The 20391-nt window shown below is 34.0% G+C and overlaps 1 protein-coding gene across 5 annotated transcripts in view; it reads left to right on the top strand.

Moving 5' to 3' along the window:
- MYO16 (myosin XVI) overlaps positions 1 to 20391 on the top strand; it is a 562776-nt gene that overhangs the window by 253303 nt on the left and 289082 nt on the right. For all 5 annotated transcript variants that reach the window (XM_081047109.1, XM_081047110.1, XM_081047111.1 and 2 more), the window contains 2 exons: positions 6660 to 6810; positions 15593 to 15703. In XM_081047109.1, the coding sequence (XP_080903235.1) occupies positions 6660 to 6810; positions 15593 to 15703 (262 nt within the window). The remainder of the gene's footprint in view (positions 1 to 6659; positions 6811 to 15592; positions 15704 to 20391) is intronic.

The following is a 20391-nucleotide window of genomic DNA, read 5'->3' as shown; positions in this document are numbered from 1 at the left end:
AAACTGTGTCTTAGAGACTTCCTCTTTTGTGCAGGAATGATATTTGAAGTGAAATCTTATTATGGAAGCTTCATCTACATAAAGCCATTTTAGTTACCTCAGACTTTACTGATTGGCGTAAAGTATCATACTTAGTGAATGATAATGTTTCATATAAATGGCAAATATTAAATACCTACTCAGCAAAATAAATATTTGCTAGAGAGTCACTGCTAGCAAATGAACACTTATCTTCAGAAACTCCCTTCATATATGTATGGAGCTGCTGGATTCATTTTATTTTAGAGATTAAAAATAAATTCTTTGCAGATATCTTTTGAGAACTACTAAGATGAATACGAGATGTCATAAAAACAATATGATTTTTAACCCAACCACAAGTCACACGTTTAATTTTTTATTTGTATTTTACACTTTGTGTACAAGCTGCATTTTACCAAAATGGTTTTATAAATTGTAAAATTTTTTTCTTGTAAAAACTAAAGTCATTTTGAGGGGAACCAAAGAAAACAATTAATTTAAAACTCTCCAGGAAAAATTTCATTCAATGTTAGTCTTTGGATCATTATCTTATTTTATAGATGCAGAAAATCCCAAATTCCCTATAATAAATAATTTACTTAGCTATGTTCCAAGGATTAAATTTGAGAATATCTATTCAGTCCATTACTTTAACCACTGAAATAACTGAGTCACATATGCCATTTCATCACATTTGTTTCTATTAGATTTTTTTCTTTATTGGCCTAATATATCTCAATATAGTCAATTTTATTTGTTCTCTATGGTTTTCTAAAATTGCTTTACATGTAATGGGCAATAATTGTCGCCTTTGTTAGTTTTATTTTATTATGTTCTTCTTTCCATTTTCAGAATAAAATCTCAGTTCCTACAGGCACATTTGCTCTGCATGAAATGCTTTTTATGTTTGTAGAAATAAGTAAATCTTGAATAAATCCAGTAGGGTTCAGAAATTGGTTGCTGGTATAGTCCCATGTAGTTTTTTTTCCAGTCAGATTGAACTATCTCTCCTGCATGATAGCTATTTCCTTTTCTTTATGTTTATGGAGTCTGTTGTAAGTCTTCTTTAAAAATATATATATATATGCTATTTCAATCCTGTGTTTTCTGTTTCTCACTGACAAATTTATTTTCCTAATAATTCCTTTTTTGTAATCAAAATAATATTACAAAACAAAACAAAACAAAAAGCACTCATTCGTCTCAAAGAAACATTGCACCATAGAAGTTAAAAACACAAGAAAGACATTATTCAAGAGTACTACAAGAGAGGAATGACATTGAACTCAACTCCATACACCAAGGCGAGAGAGCTTTTCAGTGCTGAAGTGAGTTAGTGGAAAAGTGTTGGGGGATGTCATCTGGAACTTTGGTTAATGGGGTTAGGCCATCCTTTTTTGCTAATTGACACTTATGGAAGTTAGGCTTCTATCCTCAGAGACTGGGAGACAATGGCTGTATCTTTTCTATGATTACATTTCAGCTGATGGATCACAAGTCCTTGAGAAAGACATTGCTGGGTTGTAGAAGAGTTTTATCTCAAAGGGGTAAAAAAAGAATTTACAACTAAAAAGTTCTCTAAAATAATTGCTCAAGGAAAAGGGAGATCGGAGGGGACTAGGGCTGGGGAGATGACAATAGTTCTTCTTTGAAATGAAGGAAACTAAATCTGTTTTCATCATTAGTCTACCTTCTTGATGAAACTACTATTAATTGGCATATTTCTTCTTATCCTTTGTTTCTTCATTATTAACTTGAGTTCTTGCTCTATAGATGCAATTGCATCTTATTTTTTTAGAAATACACCTTATAAATATTTTACCATGATTAATAAACATTTAATAACTATTAAAATATATACCAATGATTACTTAAAAGTATTCCTTTTTCTAGAAAAAGAGCATTTTAATACATGTTTATATTCCACAGTTTTTGCAATTTTTTTAACTTTTAAACCGCAATTACTTTTGCACCAACTTAAAAGATCCTAGAGTATATAACCTATGATATTATTGAGTGTGTAAATAATTTTTTTAAAGATGCAGGTAAAAATTATATGAAGAGAGATTATGCATTAGTAATCATAGGGCTTTATCCACACTTAGATATTACCTAGTCTAAGTCCTGCATTTGATAAAGGTGAAACTGTGGCCCAGACATTTTGAAGGCTTTACAAGGTCAGGCAGCAGTCAACTTTAGATAAAAACTGATTTAGAATGAAGTCTGTGTATTCCTGAACCAATCTTCTTTCTAACTGTAGCTCTCAAGGAGCCTGCTATTAACACTGTGATAATATTTGAAAGGAGTATTTCATCTATTTTAGTAAGCTCATTATTTCTCCTTTTTATAAATGTTTTATAATTGGTGATTTTATAAACGATCTTCCTAGTTTCTACCTGACCACTACTTTATTGTTAGCTTTTTACTCAGAAGATTTGGTATATGGAAAACATCTCTTTAAATTTGTTTTCAGTCTCCAGAAAAAGGAGATGAGTAGATATCAAGGGAGATAAGTAAGGAAACATTTTGATTGATGTGAGGGTGGAATTTAGATGTAGACAGTATGACATGGTGGTTAAAAACACAAGCTCTGGAGCTCAAATCCTAGCGCTTCTACTGCCTGCTATGTGTCTAGGTCAATTTCTGATCTTCTCTGGCCCTCAGTTTACTTATCCATAGAGTAAGCAGAAAAATAATGCATACCTTCTAATGTTCTTGTCAAATGTAGAGTTAATATGTGTAGAGTACTTAGAACAGACTATTACTCCTTAAATACCATATAATTATTAAAATGGTTTGCAAGTGGTTCACTTAAATTGTAGAAAATATAGAGAAACCAAAAACTGTCTTCAAATATCTGAAGGGCTGTCGTGGCAAAGAAGCATAGCGTACACTCTTGGGAGCTCTGGGAATAATAAATACAAGTTAGAACAGACAGACATTGTTCCAAAGTTGCTCATGGAAGAAATAAGGTTTCTTTGAGAGTTATGGATATCTTATCACTTGATGGTATTCAAGCAGAGCTAGACATGACCCTTTTATGAGCATTATAAGCATTCCATTTTTATAGTGATTTTTTAAAATTAATAACTATACTCTTGGGAGGGACACCTGCCACGGGTCTTGAGTACTTCTACTGTCTTGCTCAGTGTGTCAGACTGCAAGGCGTACAATGGCTACCAGGAGACAAGGCATACAAGGCTCAAGGAAGCCACAACACTCACTCCTAAAAGAGGGGTCCTGGCTTGTCTGCTGCTTGTTAGAATGTTTGATGCTTACTCAAGTGGTACCCGGCTCTTGTCAGATTCCTCTCCTATGACACACACACTGCATGTGTAGGCATCCATTTAGGTGCCTCTTCCTACTCCTCATGGGACAGAGGGTCCAGGAGAACTGGTGCCAACATGAAGCCTTGGAGACTGTGTTTCCACGAGTAATCAAGTTCTCTGTCTCTGATCCAGCATCTCTTGTCTTCTGCACCCATTCATGAAACAGTAAGAAACTCACCCGTTAGAGCTTGTAAGCAGAGGAAAACCCCAGATACTTCACAGTTCTGGACAAATAACAGCTAATTTCATTGCCTGCTTATTACCATAGTCCATGTGCTAATCCCTTTCTGTGCATTATGTTAGTAATCCCTCAGGCAGGCCTTTTTTACTGATTGGTTTTACAAAATGCTTGTATAACTTCCCAGAGGTGGCAGAGCCAGGTATCAAACTTTATAGTTTTTCTGACTCAAAAATGCATGCTTGTTACAACTATATTATACCTTGCTGCCTGTTTTAAATATATGTCCCTCCCTCCACACCTACTTGAAAATATCTTCATTGACTAAAATACTATAAAACATCATCATTCAGATGATGTAAGGAGTAAAACTGATCACACATTTCTGTAAACATGTTCTTTAGCTATCCTTTCTATTCCCTCGGGCCGGGCCCGAATGCACTCATTTACTAGTCTGTCTTTACTGTTCACACTTTCCTATGTTAGCGTTGGAAGACAGGCCATAGAGATGGGCTACAAAACAATGAGACACTGTGGTTACTGAGAAAAGCCCTTCAAATTACTCTCTTCCTCCCTTGTCAAGATTAAGATACAAAATTGTTTGCATTTATATATACTGAGAATCAGCAACTGGAAATTGAAATTTAAAAATACATTTATAATGGCATAAAAACATGGAATACATCAGAATAATTCTAACAAATAATTTGTAAGATTTTAATGTCAAAAACTACAAAATACTAACAAATTAGTGAAGATCAAAATAAATGGAGAAATAGACTGTGCTTATAACCAATTATATACACAATTCAACATTGTGAATATATAAATCCTTCCCAAGTTGATTTATCAATTGAATGAAATATTAATCAAAATCCCAACAGACGTGTTATAAAAATTGACAAATAGATTCTAAAATTTATGTGAAAATGCTAATAATCTCAAATAGTCAAAACAGTTTTGAGAAAGAAAACAAAATTGGAATGCCCACATTACCTGATTTCAGGCTTTACAGTAAAGGTGCAATTAATCAAGACAGTATAGTATTAGTGTAAGAATAGACTATTATATAAATGGAACATGATGGAGTATCCTAAAATAGACCCATTCATATATAGTCAATTGATTTTTAACAAAGGTGTTCAGGTATTGTTTGGGGAGATATGTTCTTTTCAGAAATGATGCTGGAACATTTGGACAGCCATATGAAAAAATAATGAACCTCGGCTTATACATAGCACCATATACAAAAAGCCACTTATAATGGATTATAGAACTAAATATAAAGCATAAAACTGTAACATTTCTGAAAGAAAATCTAGGAGAAAACCTTGTTGACCTTGGTTTGGAGAAAAATTCTTAGGTAAGACGTAAGAAGCACAACCTGTAAAGGGGAAAAAAAATGTTTTTTGAAACACTCTGTTAAAAAAATGAAGAGAAGACACAGACGGAGAGAAAATACTTGCCAAGTGTATGTATGATAAAGGACTTTTAATCCATATGTAAACTCAGTAGCTTTACAAACTAACTCAGTAAAAGGTAGTCCAAAGATTTGAATTCATACTTTACCAAAGAAGAGATACTTGTATTAAATAAGTACCTTTGAAATGCAAATTAAAACCACAGTGAGAAGCCACTACCACTTACTAGAATGGATAAAAACAGCAAAAACAAAACAAAACAAAACAAAACCAACCAGTATTGGCAAGGATGTGAAACAGGTGGAACTCCAATGCATTGCTGGGGGAAGAACCAAATGGTACAGCCACTTTGAAAACAGTTTGGCGTTTCTTCTAGATATTTAACTAAGATACATTAAAGCATATGTCTGCACAAATACCTGTACATGACTGTGCACAGAAGCTCCATTCAGAATTGACAAAAACTGAACACAACCCAGATCTTTGGTGAATGGAGAGCCAAAGTGTAGTACTACATTCTACACTAGAATACTACTCCGCGATAAAAGACACAACTGTTGATGTATGCGGCAGCATGAATGAGTCTTGAAAACATTATGTTAAGTAAATGAAGCCAGACACAAAAGGCTACATACTCTCTGATCCCTTTCATATGGCATTTTAGAAAAGGCAAAACTGTAGTGAAAGAAATACTCATTAGTGGTTGCAATGATTGGGAGGTTAGGGGAGATAATTAACTCCAGAGGGTGGGTTCAAAGAGACAGTTGGGAGTGATCAAATCTCTATGCATTGCTGGTTTTGTTGGTGACACCACTAAATATACATGCATATATGTGTCAAAACTCTTGAACTTCAAAGGGTGAAGGTTACTATATGTAAATATAAGAGAAATTTGAGTTTTAAAAAAGCTAAAAGAGTACATTGAGTTTCAATTAGAATCACAACTACTATTGTAGACTACATGAAATAATTATATATAATGCACTTGATTAAATATGTAAGTATTTCTGCTTACATGGTAATAATTCAGAAAATATATTTTAAAATCCTAGTATAAAATGTTATAACAATTGAACATTTACATTGTATTTATTTTTTATGAACATTACAAAATAATGGCCTTTTGGCAATGAAGTCTATTGGAAAACAAAAACATGAAGTAGGTCTTGTTTATTTATTTTTGCCTTGATAGAGCTGGGTGAAAATAATGAAACTTACTGTCTTGTTATATTGCAATCTTACGCATGTCATTTCTCTGTTATTACCCTATTTTTATTTAATTACAAACTCTAAATATTGCCCATAATGCTATAACATATTTTAAATCTTATATGTACAGTATTTTAATTAGTTGTATAATTTTGCCTTCACTTGTTTGTGATTAATTTTCACATTTAAATATCTGCTTAGTTCAGTCATGCATTTTACCCTTAGCTTTTAAATTGCTTATTGATTTGTCTATTACAGTCATATACATTTGGAAACATATTATTCTCAAGTTAAATATTTTTTCTTTTATATGTGAAATTGAATGAAATTCAGAGCTAAGAAAGGTTTACAGATTTTCCTTTTGTTCTTCATGCACTATCGAGAAACTTTTGTATCCGAATAAAACAACTTTCCGTAGTTGAGATGTCCTGTTGTGATAATTTATGATTGGTATGACCATGTAAGAAGAAAACTAATTGTAGTATTGATTATTTCCTGTAGGAGTCCCCTGGTGTTGCCAATTGCCAAACAAGACAGTTTGTTGGAAAAAGACATTATGTTCAAAGATGCAACAAAAGGTCTATGCAAGAGACAAGCTCAGGACAGCACACCTGAAAATGCCACTGTGAATGGCCCCACCCAACCTGAGCAGGTAATTACACCCTTACTGAATATCTGCTTGTATTGTGTCCTGTTATGTCCAAGAACAAATACCTACTAATATCCTGTCAAAGAAAATTTAATGAAAGCATAGATTAGTATTTTGTTTAAAATTTCCATTGATAAATTATTATGGTATTTTACTGACCATTAACATACATAAATATTATTGTGTTTTACAAGGATTTGAATTTTATGGTCTTGACATATATATCAGGAACGTAAGCACAGCCAATATGTTAATTCCCAAATATTTCCAGTTTTATCTTTAGACATCATTTTTATTATTATGTAGACTCTGTTTTTTGTTTCTTTCAAATATCCCAATATTTTCCACAACAAGAAGAAAGACAAACCAATCAGAGTCATTTATCCTTAAAAGTAACTGTGATTGTGTTTTGTGTATGTGTTTGTGTGTGTATGTGCATGTCTCAGTGCCCAAGTTGTAGGAGATCACTTTGGAGTTACAGAATCTAATGTATATTATGTGATCATTTCCATAGAAATAAGTGATTTTTATATGTGCTGTATTTTATACATGCCAGAGTAATTTTATAAATTAGACTAACCCTTGAAATGTCTTGTTTCGGTGTATCTAATTTTGAATATTTTAAAGATATTTTAACTAGATTTTTCTAAAGACTCTTCAAATTTTTTTTATTTCATTGATTTTTATTTTAAAATAATTAAAGCAGATAGCAAAACATTTGAAATACTTTTAAATTTTAGGAAATATGTTTGTCTGCTCAGGCTACCATAACAAAATACCACAAGTTAGGTGGCTCAAGCAACAGAAATTTATTTCTCACAGTTATAGAGACTGGAAGTCCAAGGTCAAGGTGCTGGCTAATTCAGTTTCTGAATTAATTCAGGCCTTCTTCCTGGCTTGCAGGTGGCTGCTTTCTCACCGCGTCCTCTTATGGTGGAGATAAGGAGAGAGAGAACCAACTCTCTGGTATCTCTTATATGGACACCAACCCTATGGGATCAGGATACCACCCTATGATTTAATTTAATTTTTATTACTTCCTGAAAGTCCTATCTCCACGTATAGTTACATTGTTAGTTGGAGTCCCAACATATGAATTGGGGGGGACACAATACCGTCCATAGCAGTAGGCAAATTGAATGTTAGGTAAATTTAAGGCACAGTTTTTTCTTAACTTTCTTAAGAATCCTATGCACTTTCTGTAAACTTAAATTACTAAGTGGAAGAAGCCAATCTGGAAAGGCTACATATACTATGATTCCACTATTTGACATTCCAGAAAAGGCAAAACTACAAAGACAATAAAAATATCAGTGGTAGCCAGAATTTGGGTGGGTAAGGAATAAATAGGTGCAACACAGAGAAAATTTAGGGCCTTGAAGCTAATGTATATGGTACTGTAATGGTGGGTACATGTTGTTATACATTTGTTAAAACCATAGACTGTCCAACACCAACAGTGAACCCTAATGTAAACTATGGAGCGTGGGTGACAATGATGTGTCAATTTGGGTTCATCAACTGTAACTAAAGTTTCACTCTGGTGGGAATGTTGATAATGGGATGGGCTGTGTATGTAGGGCCAGGGGTATATGGGACATCACTATACCTTCCTCTCAGTTTTGCTGTGAATCTAAAACTGCTCTAAAAAAAATAAAATCTTAAACAAAATGAGAGAACATCCACAACATAATGTCAAGTATGATCCTTTTATACTTAAAATCCTTTACAATTAAAAATAGAATGATTTTTCTTTTTTAAATGTAAGCTCTTTATTATTGTATCCTAGACATTAAAGGCAGTTGTATTCATATTCTTTTTATTCGGTATTAAAGAAGGAATGGCTTATTCAGGTCGTATGTTCATATATTATCTATGTAATATTTTCCCGTATCTCCCGCTGTTATCCATCAAACTGTCATACATTCTTGGCCATGAGCTTCCCTGGTAGTTCTCTCCAGAGGAAGAACAAAGGCAGAATCCTGGCTGGATTATATATTCACATTCCAGGAGACCTTTAGAAAGGGCTTGTCATAACAATGAATTTCTGATTAACATTTTAAAGAGGAATATATAAATTAGAATTTTTTTTTAATTGAAACAGAAAACACAGCATTTTTCCTTTTGGATTTTTATAAAATATAGGTCTTAACAAATGGTAACTGTATAAATGAATATTCAATAAAATCAATGAATATTGATTTAAACTTTTTTTGTTCTGATAATCACCAAAATTAACAATTGCTATTATAATGTCTATGAGAATGTAGAATTTGTCTTAAGTTGCTTGAAAATGGGTAAGACATTCTTACGCATTTCCCTTTTTGTTCTATTTCCCCTTCCCATTCCTCCGCTCCCCTGCCCTGCTCTCTTCTTCCATTTTCTTTCTTGTTTCCTACCTTCTTCTTCCCTCTCTTCCTTTCTTTCTCTCTTCTTTCCTTTCAGAATATATTTATTTAAATTTAGTTCAAACTTGAAATTCTGGTCAAATTTTTATTCCATGAAGGCGTGTTAGCCTGGGAGTAAAGAGAAAGCATGAGAAAGTCATACAGATTTGCTCTGGTTCAGGTCGGCCACTAGAACACTATGACTGCAAGTTTTTTTAACCTCACTAAGCTTCATCTGTGAAACGGGTACATAGTACTGACTTCATATGGTTGCTATGAAAATGACAAAAGATTAAGTTAACAGCTTTTTACCAAAAACATAATAAAAACTCAACAAGATATATTCATTATTTTATTGTTATTATTTATATAGACTGTATTCATTCTTTTATTGTTATTATTTATGTAGACTGTATATTAGGTTTTACCAGAGTAGTTGAGTCCTCTAATCACTAATTCATCTGTTCTTAATTCATGTAAATCCAGGCAGCATATCAACTGGGTTTCATCGTTTCAGTGTAAATATGGATTATTTTAGAATATAATAATACAAAGTAATACTTTGTTGTTAGGCACCGGGAGGAATGAGTCATGGAAGACCAAAATTGGTCTATTAGAATTTATTTGGCGTGTTTGAGCTGTGGAAGGTCAGGCTAGAAAAGACCATAAACTCTCCAAGCAAAAAGAGGTATGGAGTTTATAGGAGGAGGTAAACCAGGTTGTCCCCCCTTCAATGCTTCAGAGGGTTTTCGTTGCATTGTCTCTAGCAACAAAAGGTTTCCAGGCGTGACCAAGCCCTCAGTCTCCACACCCTGGCCCCCAGGCCTCCCTTCTGACTGCCCAGGCTGGCCCAGGCCCACTGATCACAAGCCCCTAGAAAACAAAGTACAAAGCAAGACAGGGTAAGATGGTTTCTACATTCCAGGCGGCCTCTCCGGGCCTAAGGCAAACACAAGCCAGTGGGTACAAGGTACAAAGCAAGACAAGATGGCTTTTAAAATAAGAAGGTTCCTGTTCCTGTCCTAAATATGGCCTAACATTTATATTGGTTAACATTTTGAAGCTTAAAAATGTTTTTACCTCTATCATCTTTATCCTCAAAATACCACTGTGAACAATTTATTGTACTTTCAACACTTAACTAACACTCATGTTTCAAATTGAATTTAAACTGACCAAACTCAAACGAAAGAAACTTAAGCAACTTAAAGAAACTTAATTTTTGCTCCAAAAGATGCATTAGAGCTGATTGTCTGGCTAGGTCTTATTTTCGGGGAAACATGGTATACCAACATTCACATAAACAAAACTCCTCAGCCAAACAAAGGCATAGTAAGTGAAAGGAACTGATAAATTTCACTTAGAGACATATAACAGAATAACAAAAGCTAGGGAAAAACAGTTAACATGCTTGGTGATGGGATTCAGCTTTGGGAAGCTCAGTATAAAGTATTTTGTGAGGTTACCACCCCTTTCCTTGCCATGGCTATGAGTAGGCACCTTGTCGTTTTCTCATTTCCTCTTATCTCTTTATTATACACACTCTATCCTTTCCACCTAATCTGCCTTCCCCAAGATCTTGTTTCCCTTAGCCCATTTGTCACTCATGCCTTGCCCTTTGAACATATGAATCTTGGATACATACCACTAACCTCCTGGAGATAAAAGTCACAACCAACCAAACAAAATAGCAAACTTGACAGCATTCAAAGCAGTATTGAATGGTGGAGACAAGGAATCAGTGAATTCAGAATATTTTCAAAACTTAAATTCCCTTTGGATCTTGAAACATTTCTGGAAATGTTTCTGTTATGTTCTCCCTGACTTTCTATCCTGAATTTTGTGTTTTAGATCTCTATTTTTGGAAATATATATGGAGAGATGTATAATGGATATTTATGTGCCTTCAGAGGAACCATAATTGTCAATTCTAAAGAGAATGTTATTTTTTTATTTTGCATATTGATCCCATCTCTCTTTTGACTATTATAATTGTTTGGTACACATTGCTAGTACATACTGTTGAGTTTACAGTTATAACATAAAACTATTCACAGACATATGTTTCTTTCTACTTGTTATCAGCTGTCACAATGCTTTGGAAATCTTTATAAAGAATGTGTCCCTTTGATAACCTTGCTTAAGATTGATTATCAAAGCTTCCTTCCTAATCACTTTGGAATTTTGATATGATAAATTCAAGGAATTCTTCCCTTGATCTACTCTAATACTGTATTTGTCATACTTTATTACTACAAACAGACAAGGGAGTCTTCACATTTTTACTGTCAGCCTAGTATTTTCTCTAACCCATGCAACAGCTGTGCCACTGTATCTGAAAGTCCTCAAGGATACCAAGGAGATGTCTGCAATAGCTCTTTCAGGCTTGTCAGAACAAATGTGGAACTTCTGTTAGTGCTATTCATACTTTTTCTAAATATGCATGAAGAAATTTGCATTGAGCTCGTTAGAGTTGTGGTTATAAGAGGAATTTTATTATCTTAGTGTAAATCATTACTTCTGAAGGAAAAACCGTTGCTTTTGATTTTTCTTCTTTTTATGGTTTCTTCAGGACTTAGATGTGTGCTAACTTGTGGGAGACTTTTGTCTTATCCTTATGTTATTCAAAGTTATTGCAATCATATTATTGGCTTATCTCATGTATGTGCATGAATATGTATATGTGTGTATTAATTTTGTATATATATATATATATATATATATATATATATATATATATATAAACACACACACATAAATACATGCATGTTAGTTTTCTAGGATGCATATCTATATGTATAAATCTTTATGCTTTGGGAAATGCTTGCAGACATTTGAAAGAAAAGATATTTACATCCACCCCAAATTGATGAAAGTTCCCTTTTATGTCTCTCTTTATATAAAGATTTTTGCTAGTAGTCTTGTGATTTCTAGAAAATACATACTTACTCGTTTCCACTTATTTTCTAAATTCCTTTTATATCTAAGGGCAAACATTGCAATCTGTGATTCTGAAATATAGTCAAGTTGTCCATCAATATAAATAAACCGTTGATCTAGTCTAAATTAATCCTAAGTAATACATCAAATGCAATTGAGTGCCACACATTTGAGCATGGTAGTTGCTCTTCCTCTTAAATAAATCTACATCCAGTCCATCTTCTCCGACCCTTTGCTGGACCGTTACTTGGAGCTTGCTAACGGGTCTCAACATTCCCAACTTTCACTCCATAAGCTGCAGGAGTATTACATTAACAATGTGAAGCTGCTTCACAATGTCAGACCCTTGCTTCAATCCTTCAGTGACATTCCATAGTCCTTAGAGTTAAGCATAGCCTCCCCTTGCCCTACAGACCATGTCCTCCCACCCTCCAGCCTCAGGAGCCAACGTCGAGTGCCTCCGCGCAGTAGTCTGTTTCTGACCATGGGGCCTTCGCCGTCGTCTTCTCTCTCCCTGGACCCATCTGCTCCCACACCCCAAAGGATGGCCTTTTTAGGTTATTTCCAATTGCAACTATAATAGGACTTCCTCAGAGAGGACATCTGAGACCATCTAATCAAAAGTGCAATGTTTATTTTTAGAGCATCCTGTATTTTTCCTTCATGGCACTTTTCATACTTGTAATTTCTTATTTATGTCCTTACTTCTTCCACAGTAGATTTTAAGCATTCTGAAGTAAAAGACCTCATTCCCTTTCCCTCTTTGTGCTAAACCCCCAGCATAATGCCTGGCAAAGAGTAGGTGAGCAAAGGGAATAAAAGGCAAATTATCAAATATGTTTTATCAGATGTATTCACTACTTGGTGGAATTCCTCCACTGTTACCTAATAGTTATAATCTCAGCTCCAACTTCTGACTTATCATCTGTGTGACCTGAGGGAAATCATTTGGCTTCTCTGGGCCTTAAGTTCTACATCTATTAATTAAAAATGTTGGAATATATCAATGAATCGAAACTTTTACAAACAATTGTTTCGCAGCACATCCTTCTCCCCCAAGAAAATGAACAAGAACTCCAATTCCTAAAGCAGATGAAAACTCACTGTCTTTGCTGAGAGCAACAGAGACAGACTCAGGGCCCTCTCCAGCTGCCTGCCTCCTCCCATCTCCCATGGCAGCCATTAGTGTCCATGGCCCTTCCTAGATGTTTTACTAGCTGCGTAACAATTCATCCCCTTATTTCTCACTTATCTGCAGAGCAGGCACCATGCCAGGCCCTCCACATAGTTCAGTTCTCACGACCGACTCTGAGGAACATACTATGATTTATCATATTTTATAAAAGAATAGAAAGTGACTTTATGATATTAAGAAAAATGTTCAAGATCTCACAGATAATACCACTGCGATTTATTTAAATACCATTCACCGAGGTGAATATAAGTAATTGATGTCTTAGACTTAAATGAGCTTGAATTTTCAAATTTTCAAAGCGGGGTATCTCAAATGAGTGTGTAAGATTTTTACCAGAATTAGCATGACTGGCAAAAAGGAGAATGAAACACTACGTGGGTCAAGAAGTACCCACTAGGTACTCCACCTAGGGGTTAGGCAGAGGTGGTCAGCACTGCTTTATTTTCATGCTCCTGGGAGCTATCAGTCTCGGCAGCAGTGTGGGCCTATGATTCTTCAAAGTGTAACTAAGTGTACAATGTTAAAAAAACTAATATCACATAATCCCCAAATTGATTTTGACAGACCAGGAAATATTAGAAGAGCTGGAGTTTTATGACTTCTACTGAGCAACAAGTACTAGTTTTTGGATGTTGTTCTTGAACTATTTAGGGAAATATTTCTGACAGTATCAAATCCTTAAAGTTATGCCTCTAACCCAAAATTAAATAGCTAGTTTTAATAAGACTATTTTATATGCTCTTTGTAGGTTAATTCAGAAAGGAATTTTTTAAACTTATTTTTAATGCTACAGAAACAGAGAAAATAAACTCGAGGTTCTGGCTGAGTATGTGCATGCTATAGGGAGGGGGAAGTTACTCCTGACATTTCTGAGGTCCGGAATATTTTACAAATTAATTTTTAATGAATAAACATGCTACTATTGGAATATTGTGTTTCCCACTTATACAAATGATTGTATCTCAAATGCCCGAGAGCCCACTGCCATGACACCCTTCCAACTGGAAGACATTAAAAAACCACCCTTCTGACTGTTTGAAATTCCCAGTAAAGAATTTAAGTTTCTATTATTAATGCATTAGGATCAGAAACAGTCTGGGAAAACAATGACCTGAATTTATATACTCATGAGAAAGATTGCATTTTGGGAAAGAGTTACTCATATCAGAAAAAGTCCTAAATTTAGTTTTAACAAAAATGTAATATTTTTTACTCTATAAACATTTAGCTAATAAACAGTAATATTTAAGTTTAAATTATTTAGCAATTGTGTACCCAATAGTTCAATATATAATACAAATATAAAATGCAAATACAAATATGTTAATAGAACACAAACACAAATGCTAATAATACAAGTAAATTTACTGTTATTAAAAATTCACTATGGGCAACAATGAACTCACAGGAGCGTTAATAAGAATATTCTTGTTCTTTTGCTCCTCCGTGTTTCACATAAGAAAATCAAAGCTGTCATATTATATCAAATGTCTACTTTTCAGAGCCTATCTTCTGTATATAAAATTAAACATTGCCCATTTCTAACTTGTAAAGGATAGGTTTTCATTTAATTAAATAATCCAAATACATCTCTCCTTTATTTTTCCTATTCCCTAGCTTTTAAAATCAATCACTCCATATTAAATTGAATAGGAAAGCAATTTTGGACAGGATTATCTTAATCTCACAGCTACTTTAATCTTAAAAATAATGTAGAGCAGAATAAAAATCACTAGCCAAAATTCTAGAGTTTACTTTTAAAATCTGGCCTCCTCCTAAGTGTATGCAGAAACTAAATTCCAGGCACATTGCTTCCATGCCAACAGTAATATGAGAGAAATTTTGCTTTAGCTATGGAAACACTGCAAATACATGAGCTTTTTTCAGCTGCTTGTCTTAGAAAGGACTCAGCACAGTTCAGAGCTGTCTAACTTGTAAGTAGAGACTGGGAAGAATCCACATGCTGAAATGATTTTGACAGACTTAATGACTTTAAGGACTTAAAGAAACATCTGGGGGGTGTGTGTGTAAGTGTGTGTACACACTTGTGGACAGAGAACAGAAATTCTCATCTGAATATATTTCTCTGTGTTTGTTCAGTTTTTTTGTTCCTTGCAAGTGAACCATTTCATCTTTTAATAACAATTTCAAATGAATGTGGTCTTTAAACTTTTGATACGTAATTGAAATGAAACATCCAACTGTGAAGAAAGCTGATTGCAAAGCAATTAGAATTGATCTTACTTATTTTTCTTTTCCCCAGGTCAAACTAATGCCTCCTGCTCCAAGTGATGACCTAGCAACACTCAGTGAGCTCAACGATGGCAGCCTGCTTTATGAAATTCAGAAGCGCTTTGGGAACAATCAGATATACGTAAGTGCCCTTGAAATTGCCTCTCGCACTGCATTTGTCTTGCTGCATATTTTCACCATTCAGTGCTGCAAATATTACAGATAATGGGTTTATTGTTGCTTCTGGTCATGCTGATAGCTTAAGGTGGATTTTTTAGAGTTCAGGTTGATTCTTTTGGTTCGGTTATAAGGCAAGTTCGGCAAAGTTCCAAATTTTAGAGGTGTTAAGTGAAAGTAAATATCCTGAGCGTAGACAACTTTCTTGTACTGCTTGCTGTGGAAGACCTTGCTAGAGCCAGTAGGACCTGCATGTCACTTTTAAAACTCTTTGTTTCCTCTACTTTAATTTAGTCTGCTAGATCTGGTAAAGAAAGCTAAAGAGGAAAAGTTGATTCTGTATAGAGGACTGCCTCGGTATTTGCATGAAAAGATAAACTATTGTTCCTCTAAATTATTAGGGAATGTCTTTGTAAAGTGTATTTATAAATGTATTTGATAAATAATTTATACAGGGATCTTTGATAATAGGATACAAGTATATTATGACTCAGATGACAAACAGTGTAGAGAATTGATTTGCTGTGGTTCTATCCTGGTTTATACGTGTTATTTCTTCCAATACAGTAATGATTTAGACACTGTGATTTCAAATCTCAGTCTCTTCTCTCTCTCTCTCTCTCTCTCTCTCTCTCTCTCTCTCCTTGATTTTGTTATATTCAACTTAGAGCAGTTCAATCAGAATGTCTATAGAGAAATCTAATTATACTCATGCCTTGTATCCCTTTTTGGCAACACCCATTTTTTCCTAGTCTACTGAGAAATTAAGTAATTTTCGTGTAAATGTGAAGTCTGAGATTTCCTTACAAGCAATAAATTGTCAGGTGCTGATTGGCCTATGAAAATTCAGTGCAGCACCTTAATGCTTGGATAAATTGCCTGCCACTGTAAATACACTTAAAATTAAATGCTGTGTCAAAATTAATGGAGTTGAATCACTGGCGGAAAGTGGTAAAACCCAATTACTTTGGTCTGTTACTGCCCCATTATTTGTGTGTTGTTTATAGTCCATTTTCCTTCCTTACCAACATCATTGTGTTGATTCTTCTTCTTTTTAAGTTTGTAATTATATTATCAGAAGATTACTGCTTGAATTGTTTTGAATTTCTTTAATTCCTTCAAGCCCTTCAAGTGGCTTTCCAAATATCCATTTAATCTACTTCTCTCCATCTCAGTGGCCACTGTCCTCTTCAAAGCCATTGTCATTCCTTCTCTAGCAGCCTCTTAACTTTCTAGAGGAAACTTCACTCCCTTTCAATCTGATCTCACAAAGAACTAGAGTAACTTTTGTATAGAACAAATGTAATGTCAAAACTCCCAGTCCTTAAACTTTCGTATAGCTGATCATTTTTCATGGGAGGATGACCACAAGCCTTATTCCAGAGTCTAGAATCTTCTATGAGACACGTCAGGATCTGGCCCCTGCACACTTTTGTTTTGACTCTTAGGCACTGATTGTTGACCTCCTTCCTGCATCAGGGACTTGACTTACTTTTCCTTCCATAAAGTTCTCTTTCTACCTCCATGAACACTTAGCTTTATAAACTCCCACTCAAAGGTTGTTCAGTCTTTATGTAAACCTTCCCAGACTTCCCAGATTACTTCACTGCGGAGAATCTTTGTGTAGAGCTTTAATCAACACTTAGGATTATATACCTTATTCATGGTTTGATTAGCACGTGAATTCTGTACTGGATAGACTCTGAGCTCAGTGAGAATAGGAGCCAAGGTGGTTTTGCTCACCAAGAGGCCTGGCCTAATACTTTCTAATCTTAAATAACAAATACTTTCTATCCGTTTATCTAACTCTTCCACACAATGGACCATCTTCATAGATATTCTTTGCTGTCTATCTGGATAATCAGAATATTCCCTGCTTTGCTAAAGTTCACGTAAAATATAAATTTCCCACTGTGTGAATCATGGTTTCTTTTTTATAGCTGAAATATTGAAGAGCTAGATCATCTAGGATCAATTTTGTGATGACTTTTCTAAGTTATGGTATTTGAATTTACCTCTCATGGATACACAAGCATTTCAAACATTATTGATTGAATAATAATTAGCAATTCTCAAAGTGTATCCTGTTGACGATTGGGTAAGTGAACTTTTTATGACCAGTCTGCAATGAGAGTAAACATTTAGAAACTTACAGCAATTTGATGGTTTAATGTGCACCTGTTGAATCTAGTAAGAATCATGTTTTGCATTTTGTAAGTCGTTGTCTTTTGCAATTTTATTTTTCCAGGAATTAATAATCCTTATTATATTTTGCAAAAGTGTCAGTCTATGATGAATTGGACATAAAAGCAAGTGTTCCTTTCCCACAAATATAAAAGCACTAGTTGCAATATATGTCTCAAAATTAAAATATTCAAATTTATCATCTGTTCTGGACACCCACGCTCCTAACACATGCCTCCGATAGTTTCTCCCATTCCAGTTAATGGCATCCCCTTTCTTCCAGTTTTTAGGCCAAAGTGCCCGGTAAAAGTATTGATGCTTGCTTTTCTTCCATATCACACTGATTTTACTGTAAGTATCCTCAGCCTTACCTTCAAAATATATATGAAATATGACTTCCACTGCTGCTACCTGGGCCAATCAGAGCCAAAATAAAAGATTTCAGTTGAATGAATTGTTTAACAAGGATTTTCACCTTTTTTTTTTTTTTATAATTTGATTTATTATATAAAATGATCTTTCAAAATGAACTGTAAATTGCTCTTTTAAGTTAGTGTATAGCATTCTATTTATATATTAGGTTGGGAAGTTTCCATACAGTCTGTAGCAAAAGGAAGTTCTCAAACCATCAAGCAGGAAATGAATTGCAGCTGATGAGATATTTGCTAGGAAATGCACAGAGTAAATGCACTGCATTTTTCTGAATAATTATTGTCAACAGTAACAGAGAGAATAGAACATGCAACCAAATCTCTTCATGGATGGCCAATAAGCATGTACTCAATATTCTCTTTACAAACATACTAATAGAACTTGGAGATTCATAAAGAAAACTATCCCCACAAAATAAAAGTAAATCCTATAATATCTGATTAGCCACGTATGGAGCCTGGCTCATCTCAGCCACTTAATAACTTAATATTCCCCTCAAGGTGACCCAGTGGATATAGCAGGTTTTCTTCTTAAGAGCATCGCTCAAGAGGCAAAAGTTGACATGGTGTCAGATATTGAAGTCTCTCTCGCTTCCAGCATATTTGAAATTATGTAGATAGACACATTTTTCCAAGCTAATACAACCCCAGCCTACTTATCTTAAAGCCTTATCTGCAGTTTGTTATGCTATATTTTGCAGTAGCTGCCATATAGTTGCATGTCTTTCCATTCAATCTAAGAGACACTTTTGAACACTTGACATGTGTAAGCTGTTAAGAAAATGTAATGTATTAGAAAAATGAGGTACAGCAAATGTTTAGGTTTCTACAATTAAAAAAATATTTCTCTACAGTATATTTAAAATGTTCAATTTCATCAAAATGGCCTCTTCAAAATGCGACTTAAACCTATATAAAGTCATCCTTTATGACTGTCATTAATATTCAAATCACACTTTTATAAATTATTTTTTGCTTATCACAAAATATATTTTCAAAGGCAGTCTCAATTTCCTACAATAATTAAACCACCATAAAAATTATATTTCAGGAAAATGCAATTTAGAGATACTACATTTTTATTTTAAAAATTTTCATCTTTCTTAATTAGCAGGTTTCCCTATTCTCCTTCAATCTACTTTTTAGCTTCATTTTTTTCTTCTCTGGAATTTAAGAATAATTTTTATATACTGAACTAATGAGGTCTCCCTTTGGTTCAGTTATTTCACTTTTATTCCTTTTCTCCACTACTTGGCTATAAAATACTGGCCAATCCTTTGAAGTAAATGTTGTATTGAATTACAACATATAGCAAGAATAATGCCCAACTCATTAATTAAAAAATTCATGGCTTTTTATTTGGCAAAAGCATCTATGTAACCAGCAGCTTCGTAAAGAAGTCGAGTCTAAGAAATCCCTTCCCCAATTCATCCTAATTATTATGAAAGTTTCAGGCATGTAGGACAATCAAATAGGTTTGTCTGAATTTTTTTTCCTTTATATAAAAGGAATAATCATCCAGTATATTCTCTTTTGTGACTGTCATCTTTCATTCACTGTTGTGTTTCTGACCTTCATTTATACTGTTGCTTGTCGCAGCACGTATCCATTTTTATTTCTGTACAACAAGCTACTATGTAAATTTATTTATTGACTCTATAGTTGAGTTTTTTTCACTTTTAGTTTATTATAAATAATACTATTATAAACTGTTAAATCTTTTTGTGGGCACACATACGTAAATATATATACATATATATATACTTACATATATATATATACACACATATATATATTTATATATATATACTATATACTATATATTCTATATACTATATACTATATATTCTATATACTATATATAGAAGTATTTCCATTAGGTGTTTACCTAAAACTGGAATGCCAGCATTGTAAGCAGGTATATTCAACTTTTGTAAATACAGCCAAGTAGTGTTTCAAAGAGGTTACACTCCCACTACAGGCTTTTAGGTTTCCACACCCTCCCCAACACTTAGCATGGTCAGTATTATTTGTTTTA

The sequence above is a fragment of the Rhinolophus hipposideros genome (genome assembly GCF_964194185.1).
Source record: "Rhinolophus hipposideros genome assembly, chromosome: 4".
Lineage (NCBI taxonomy): Eukaryota > Metazoa > Chordata > Mammalia > Chiroptera > Rhinolophidae > Rhinolophus > Rhinolophus hipposideros.
This window is presented reverse-complemented; position numbering and strand designations above follow the sequence as displayed.